Raw genomic sequence first — 8,972 nt, forward strand, 5'->3', positions numbered from 1 at the left:
TGGATTCGACTCAAACTAAATAATTTCACTAAATAAACATAGAAAACCCTGGCACAGGGGACACTGAAAACACGGACCCAGGAAACATAACAAACGCGCACAATACAAACAAATAAATGGCACAAAAACAAAAGAAGGAAAACAATCGGCATCAGTCTTTCAGTTCGCGACATCGAGGCCCTACGGCCAAGGACGACTGGAGGGCGAAAGGCTAAAAGAGAGAGTAAGAAAGTGAGAAGGGTGAAAGTGGAGAAAGAAAGGGAAAACTTACCATAGAAAATTTCCTGTCACGCCTCACGTCTAAAGGGATGGGGGAGCTTCGATCAATAAGCGGTCGATTGTCACTTGACAATAGTGTCGATCGATGGGCACAGAATACTGGAAATGTCGGCAGAGGAAGGGTCACACTACAATACATCGCTACCACCGGGTGGCAACGCTGCGCTTATTCTAATCATCGAGATCGGCCGGAAAACTGATCGGGAAAGCGGTAGAGTGACCAGACAACGGAGGAAAGGAGATACCTAGAACGCGAAACATCAGGGGGAAACATCTTTGGCGGGTCATTCAAGAGGGAAGAAGATACTAAGAACACGAGACGTCTATGGGGAAACATCTTGGGCGGGAAAAGAAATAGAGGATCGGCGATGTGGAACTCAGGAACGAGCTGTGAGCGTCGAGGGAACCATTTGGAGGATCAAGAGGACTCAAAAGCTACAAGGATTTACAAGGATGACAGCTGGAGAGAAGAAAATCAATTCTATGGGGAAACATCTTGGGGCGGGAACTGTTGTAAACGAGAAGAAGCGACGTCGAGGGAAAGACGTCATCAGCGAAGCGGACGTCATCAGCGAAGCCGAACACAGGATCGAGAGAACTCGAGGATAACAGCCCGATATGAGCCGCAAGTCTCAATTCGTTCCCGAAGATAGGGGAATAATGTGAGGAGTTAAATTACTCCGCACAAATAAAAGCGAAGCCCTCTTCGAATTCGAAAGCCTGTCAGTTGTTGGATACGCAGTGAATGCGCGTAGTAACGGTGTTTCGGAAAAAGAGAGTTTGGAGAATACAGCTAGAGAAGGTTTGGAGACAACTTGGAGAGAGTTTGGAAACATTTTGGAGATAGTTTGGAGAGTACGAGGACAGAGAGTTTGGAGAGTACGAGAACAGAAAGTTTGGAGAGTACGAGGAGAGAGAGAGTTTGGAGAGAAGGTGAAAAACTTAATACTTTTTTGTATTAATAAAATACGCGACTTGGTGGATCTTTGACGATTTTAATAACGACGAAGCGACGAAAGGGAGTGCGGTTTGGATCGGGTTCGATTTAACACTGACTTTTAATTTCAATATATAAACGCTTAAGCCTAACTTAACGAAGGGGGCGAGAGACGGGGCGAATTCGCGAGAGGGAATAAATCTTTATTGCGCTCCCGCTTATGGACCGCTCGCCGATACGTCGCATCCTTCGTCCTCACGTCCGCCATTCGGACCTTGCCGTCAGCGCCGACTTGCACCGCAACGATCCGCCCGATCATACACAGGTGCGGCGGAAGATTGTCCTCGGCGACGACGACGAGAGCTCCCACATCGACGTTTGGAACCTCCTGGTGCCACTTGTTTTTCGCCTGGAGGCTAGAGACGTATTCCCGGGACCAACGCTGCCAAAACCTGTGCCTGAGACACGAGACACTGCGCCATCGTCGTAAGCAGGTTGGGCTGACTTGGTTCGGGAGCGCTGCTGAGGGTAGAGCTAGGAGGGGCCCGCCGATCAGGAGATGGCCTGGGCTTAGGGCTTTGCCGTCGTTGGGATCCGTGCTGATCGCTCCGAACGGCCTGGAGTTGAGAACAGCCTCCACGCTGGTGAGGAGAGTTCCGAGCTCCTCCGCGGTCAGGATGTTTTCGCCGACCGTCCGAAGGAACAGGTGCTTTGCAGACTTCACACCTGCCTCCCAAAGTCCGCCGAAGTGAGGTGCTCTGGGCGGTATGAACGCAAACTCGCATCCTTTTCTTGATGCGAATGTTGCGATACCGCCCCCCTGCTCCACCAGACGGGCCCGGAACTCTCTCATGTGGCGATCGGCTCCGACGAAGTTCGTCGCGTTGTCGCACCACACCTTTTCCGGATTCCCGCGTCGACTCACGAACCTTTGGAATGCCAACAAAAACGCATCAGACACTAACTTTAAGTGGACCGCTTTACCACGGATACGATACGTTGTGTTAAATGGGTCAGGATGTGTTCGCCGACCGTCCGAAGAAACAGGTGCTTTGCAGAGGATTAACGTTACCAAGAGTCCTATATAAGCGGGTCCAGGGCTGGAATCTGGATCAGTGGATCACAAGGAGTCAATCCGTCAAGATCAGTAAGCACGCAGCAAAACGCGAGTTAACAGCGCATATCAAGTCAAGTCAGTGAATAAGCAACCGAACGCGAGTGAAAAACACAAGTCAAATAAACATGAGGAGCAAGCAGAGACGCGCCGAGTCAACAAGGAGCAAGATCGCTATATCGAGACGTTGAAGTCTCCGAACTGAGAAACAGGTTGCTGAAGTCCTTAATGCATCACGCGGCTAAGTCCAGGCGCTTTGTTCCAATTCTTGTCGCGATTTGAGCTTGGCGTATTGCTCGGCGAGTCCTGCAGAATTGAACAAAAAGAGTCCTTCGACAAAGAACCGTGGGCTCGAAAGGGAAGTTGTCCAGAGCCAGCTGCCGTGCGAAAACGATTGCCTCGACGAATTCCTGCGTACGCATGAACCGTCAGGTGAGAATTGTGCAGGCCCTGGTGCGACTAGCCAAGAAGGACGCAAGTCCGAAACACGGGTGTCTCGAGAGGCGTATGCGTCATGTGCACAGTAGTTTACCGCCAGAGTCCTAGAAGGGCAGCTGACCGAATCCCGAGAGCCAAAGTCATCATAGTATGCTACACATTTATGTTAAGTCCAAAACAGACCAAAAGGTTAAAAAAATAAATGAGAAAGTCAATTACTGGCTAAGGCATGCGTTCAAATTCAAACCTCTGAGGGAGGTTTCGAAAATTTTAGAGTTTTGTTTCTCAAAGCACAATAATTTCAGAAGAATCTGTGCAGATTTTGAATTTACCCAAAATTCAGTCCCAAACGTCAACGAACACGGCAATATGTGCGGCTATCTGGCAGCGTACTCTGCCTACAAGGTCGACGTGCTCAGGGAAAATGGGAGTGGGGTTTTTCTACCTAGAAAACCGCGCCGTCACAAAAACTTAAATAGTAGACAGAGTAGGGAACTATTGACTAACTAAGCCAAAGACCAAAGAATCGAATTTTATTGTAAGTGTGAGGAATTGTAGATGTCATTTAATTCCTCTTCAATAGCCACTCAACTTTGCATAGGCTCGCTTTGCGTATGTGGCCAATGACCTTACAAACGACGCACAGTTACTTCAGGTGTCCCAATTCGCCAAAATTTACTTCATGTTATACTACAAAAAGACTCAAGGTTAGCATGCAAGAGGGTGTGGTGAATTCCACTGCAGACGTGGCACTTGGCATTACTGCGGCAGGATTGACCCGAATGCTCGTGAGCAAGGCAGTTCGCACAGTAGTGGTTGATAAAGACCGCGCGGAGCCGCTTTACCGCCGGGAGCCGGAGGAACCGTTGGCATTTCCTCAGCGCCTGCACCCCTCGGCAAACTCGGCACCTGTACCCGTTGGTTATGCGGGGACGAGCGTGCTGGATTATAGTTGGCGCCATCGTGAACAATCTGTGGAAGCTAGTAAACAATGGTTAGGGGTTATGGATGATGCGAATGATCGTGACATGTATGAGGACTGACGACACAGGATGACATGAGTTTAGGACTAGTAGGATTGGCTGTTAGTCGCTAACTCAAGGAAAAAAAGAAAAGGCAGAATCGCTCGGAGTTGGAAGCCTCCATCGGAAGGCGGATCATCTTCGCGATTGGTCGTCGGATAATGCCACGTGAGATAAGAACATCTGCCATTCGGGTCTTGCCATCCGCACCTGGGCACACCGGTTGGATCCGCCCAGCCGCCATTCATTTGGTGGTAAATTCTTCTCTTTTAGCACCACCATGTCCCCTGTCTGAATGCCTCGCGTTGGAAATTGCCATTTAGTCCTTTTATGGAGCTCCTTTAGGTACTCTTCTTTCCAACGTAAGCAAAATTGCTGATGCAGGGCCTTTAGCCGCTGCCATCGGCTTAAAATGGAAATCGGGTTTTCTTTAATCTCGGGCTCAGTCACGGAAAGGAGTGGCCCACTGACTAGGAAGTGTCCGGAGCTAAGAGCTACGAGGTCAGTGGGGTCTTCGGACATTGGAGAAATGGGCCTCGAGTTTAAACAGGCCTCAATTTTCGATAGGAGGGTAGCTAACTCTTCAAATGTGTACTTCCCGCCAGCTGTTTGCTTGTAGAAGTGTGTCTTAAAGCTTTTGACACCGGCCTCCCATAGCCCTCCCATATGAGGCGCGCCAGGAGGGTTGAAGTGCCAGGTCACATTTTGAAGACTGTACTTGGACAGGATCAAAGACCTCGTAGCTTCAATGAAGTCCTTGGATAAGGACGTGGAGGCTCCAACAAAAGTTTTCCCGTTGTCAGAATGTATGCGGCGCAGACAGCCACGTCCTGCGGAGAAACGCGAGAAGGCCGCCAGAAACTTCTCAGTGGTCAAGTCTGATGTAGCTTCTAGATGGATGGGGTACTAAAACACACAAAAACGCAGACATACCCCTAGTTATCTTACACCCCCGACCGACATAGTTTTTTATATCAAATGGTTCCGCAAAGTCAACGCCCGTGTGGGTAAAAGCCCCAGAAAATGTAGATCTTGCGCAGGGCAAGTCTCCCATCAGCTGAGTTGGCAGCTTCTCTTTGTGAATGGTACACACTCGACAGGAATGAATGGTGTCTTTTTCAAGATTTCTCAGCTTAGGTATCCAATACTTGGAGCGAATCAGTCGGATCATCAATTGATTACCCCCGTGCAAGGATATGCGATGGGTAAAGAGGGCCAAAAGTTTGGCAAAAGTGCACCTTGCCGGAATGATGATTGGATGTTTCTCATCATAGCTTAGCATCTCAGATGCTCGTAGACGACCGCTGGCTCTGTGGACACCGTGGCTGTCGACAAAGGGGTTTAGATTGGAGATCGTGCTGGAGACTGGAATATGTTGCTTTTTGCCTAAGGCCTTGCATTCTATTGGATACTCATTGAGTAGGGTGAGCACAATCAGCCTCTCTTGGACATCAGACAACTCTGCGGCAGTGAGTTCTGCCTTTATGTTAACGTCTCGCTTGCGACACATTCTTGCAAACCGGAATACGTAAGCGAGAACGCGTAAAGCCCTCTCAAATGCTGAAAAACGCTCAAGAATGTCATTTTTCGGGGGCTCTGTGGCGACGTTACACCTTATTGGCCGCTGTTCGAGCTCGGTTTAGAGCGGGACCGACGAATTGAGTGGCCACTGCTCCTGGTTGTGACGCAGCCACTCAGGCCCATGCCTCAAGAGGTTGCTGTCCTTGAGTTTATGGACTGAGACGCCCCTGCATGCCAGATCAGCTGGGTTATCTTCCGATTTCACATAAAACCACTGTTCTCTGTTGGTGAGCTGATCCACTTTCGCGACTCTGTTGGAAATGAATGTAGTCCAAGTGCATGCTGGCTTGCTAAGCCATGCAAGCACTATCGTGGAGTCTGTCCAATAATATGTATCATACTGAGTAGGAGGCATTTCGGAGAGAACTGCTGCGGCGAGTTCGGAGAGAAGCACCGCACCGCACAGCTCTAATCGCGGTATGGAAAGGGACTTTACTGGAGCAACTCGGGTTTTGGACAAAAGCAAGTTGGTGAAGCAGCCATCAGTCGTTTCGACGCGAACAAAGATGGCAGCACCACAGGCGCTCTGCGATGCATCGCAAAACCCGTGGTACTGCAGTTTTGCTGCTGGATGAAATCTTACCCATCTTGGAATGCGAACTTCTTTCAAAGTTGGATACCCCTCAAGAATATTACGCCACTTTGTGACAAGATCAGTCGCAAGAGGCTGGTCCCAGCTTAACTCTCGCAGCCAAATTTCTTGCATGAACATTTTTGCCCGAACAATAAATGGCGATAACCATCCTGCTGGGTCAAGTTTGGCTATCTGGGCTTAAACCTCTCGTTTGGTGTAGGTTGTTTGGAGAGAAATATCCATCGGCAGAAAGAGGAAACTATCCGATGTCGCGTGCCAATGGATTCCCAGAGTTTTTGCCATACTGGCGTCTTCCAACTCCAGAAAGTCGGTCCTATTCATGTGTTCCTTTGGAATCCCCTGTAAAAGTTTCTTCTCGTTTGAGGTCCACTTGCGCAGTGGAAAGCCCGCACTCTCTAGGGCACCGGGGAGCTCTTTGATGGATGAAACAGCGGACTGTTGCGTGTCGGGGCCGGCTAAAACATCATCGACATACATAAATCTAGAAATTATGTCACTTGCCAAAGGATATTGGTCACGTACATCGTGAGCCAGTTGTTGAAGCACGCGTATGCCCAAAAAAGGGGCACAGTTAACGCCGAAAGTGACAGTGTTGAGCTCATAATCACAGAGTTTTCCCCCTTTATCGCGGAACAGGATTCTTTGGAAACGTGTATGATCGGAATGGACGAGAATCTGCCGATACATCTTAGTGATGTCAGCATTGAAGACGTATTTAAAGAAACGCCATTTGGGGATCTGGGTGGTCAAATCAGATTGCAGTACCAAATCTGTATGAAGGATATAATTTAGGCTGTACCCGTTTGACGATTTATTGGAGGCGTTAAACACCAAGCGAACCTTTGTGGTGGTACTGTCTGGCTTGAAAACCGCGTGGTGCGGCAAGTAAAAATTGCTGGTGTCATTTGGAGAGATTAGGTGCATATGACCTAAATCGAAATATTCCTGAATAACTGAGTTATACTGTTCTCTCAAAGGAGCGTTTTTACTCAGCCGTACTTCATTCCTAAGGCATTGCGACAGTGCGATGGACCGTGAATGCCCCAGGTTTATTTTGTTAGGTTCTTTAAAGGGCAAAGAAACAACATACCTTCCTTCTTTATCCCTTGTGGTGGTTTGCTGGAAATTATTTTCACACACCGAGCTGGATTTCTTACCCGGCTTCACTGGAACATCCTCCACCTCCCAGAACTTGGTGAGGATGCCGTCTAGTTGAGATTCGGTGACAGACAACCGTGCTGAGATATTCTATTAGTGGGATTCTTCGCGACTGGGCCGCAAAGAATCCACCCGAATATGGTCTCTTGGCCAAGGAGTGTTCCGCAAACATTTGAAAGGAAGCCGCCTAAAATGATCGACGGAAGGATATCGGCGCCTATGAGCACGTCAATTTGCGAAATCTAGTAGAAATGCTAATTGGATGGGAGGGAGGTCCCTCAATGACCCTTCGGGTATCGTATAGGATGGAAGATTTCCGGCTAAATGTGGTAGCACATATGCAAACGCTTCGATTTGGATTTGTGGCTTAATGGGGGAGATGGAGGAGAGTATTGTGGCGACTTGTGAATTGTGCGTACTTGTGCAGTCTCTCAACATGTGGGTTCTTGCAAAACAGTTCAAACAGAGTTTCTGTTGTTTAATACACTGTTCCCTGTCGGCAACCGACATATTTAGAAACTGGGGACACAGACGGATCGGATGGTTCTCCCTTGGACAAAGTTTACACGACTGTGGATTTACGGTGACCCTATTTTCAAAGTTATGGATAATTCGCGGCCCACCTTCAGGACGTGGGGCTCTGGATTGAGTGGTCAAAGTAGGTTTAAATTCTTCAATTGCCTCCAGGGTTCGATGACGACCTTTTCAGAAGGTCTTTAATTCTTCCCACCCTGGAATCGCGGATGGGTTGAGGAGGGACTGTTCCCACAGAGCCAACGTCAGCTTCGGCAGCTTTGAGGAGCACAGGAAGACGAGAAGACAGTCCCAATTTGTTATGTCTACTTTTGCTATTTTCAGGGCTGTCAAACAACCTTAGACAGTGCTCTCCAGGTGCTTAAGGGAATTGCCACACTCTTGGGAAACAGTGGGGAGATTAAACAGGATCTTTAGCTGGCTGTTGACGAGCAGTCGCTTGTTTTCGGAACGAGTCTGCAGATTTCCCCATGCGGACGGAAACCCTTCGTTAGTCAATGGTGATAATGCCACAATAGACTTTGCTTCTCCACTCGTTTTCGAGTTGAGGTGGAACAACTTTTCAACGCCTGAAAGCCTCGGATTTTGGACATAGATGGCGGAAACGCGGCATCCACTAGGCAAAGGCACCGGTGTGGGCGGTTCAGGAATCGGTTGAACGCTAGCTCTTTCAATCGTTTCGTTTAGTGTTGCAGCGCATCTTTCAAGGACAGAGTAACAGTAGTCATACTTGGCTTGCATGACTTCTGTACTATTTACTAAGAAAAGAACCTCAGAGCACTGCTCGTACTCTTTCTCTACCTTGTCGCAAAGAGCTTGTATCTGCTGAAGTCTGACCTTGTTAGTGTGAACAGACGTCAGCCATTTTCGCAGTTGATCTCGTGACTCGCAGGGACAAAACTGACGCAGTTGTTCAAACGGGTTTTCGAGGGGTTAAGGACTTTTCGCTTGTTGTCCTGGAAGTACGGCTGATCCTTATGGATGGAGTTAAGCATTTTCTAGGTCCTGCCTTTTTGGTGGGCAGTGACAACTCGCTTTTGGCTCTGGCCCGGCTGGGTGTTCTGACTGATGGAACGGTTAACTGAACTTTAGGTTCCTCACCTTCACCAATCGGCATAGTAGGCTCGAGTAGGAGCCTGAACTTACACTGACGGGACAAGGGACGTGGAAGCTGTCGCTGTTTAGTGCGTCTCGGCTTAACGATTTGGAACCTGGTCAGAGAACCATACCAGGGATCAATATAACACAAATATGTAATTGGGTACGACTTACAACTTGGATGGAATATGAAATGGATGTAAGTCTTGGAGAATA

The 8,972-nt window shown here is 48.6% G+C and overlaps 1 protein-coding gene across 1 annotated transcript; it reads right to left on the minus strand.

Annotated features, from left to right (window-relative positions):
* Window positions 1–6,143: 6,143 nt before the first annotated feature.
* Window positions 6,144–8,653, minus strand: LOC123037631. The gene is made up of 3 exons (XM_044459289.1): window positions 8,564–8,653; window positions 7,057–7,214; window positions 6,144–6,972 (listed from the first exon to the last, which is right to left on the minus strand). Exons 1-3 carry the CDS (start codon window positions 8,651–8,653, stop codon window positions 6,144–6,146), a joined length of 1,077 nt encoding a protein of 358 aa, XP_044315224.1.
* Between the last annotated feature and the right edge of the window lie 319 nt (window positions 8,654–8,972).

The sequence above is a fragment of the Drosophila rhopaloa genome, unplaced genomic scaffold (genome assembly GCF_018152115.1).
Source record: "Drosophila rhopaloa isolate 14029-0021.01 unplaced genomic scaffold, ASM1815211v1 contig_190, whole genome shotgun sequence".
Classification (NCBI taxonomy): domain Eukaryota; kingdom Metazoa; phylum Arthropoda; class Insecta; order Diptera; family Drosophilidae; genus Drosophila; species Drosophila rhopaloa.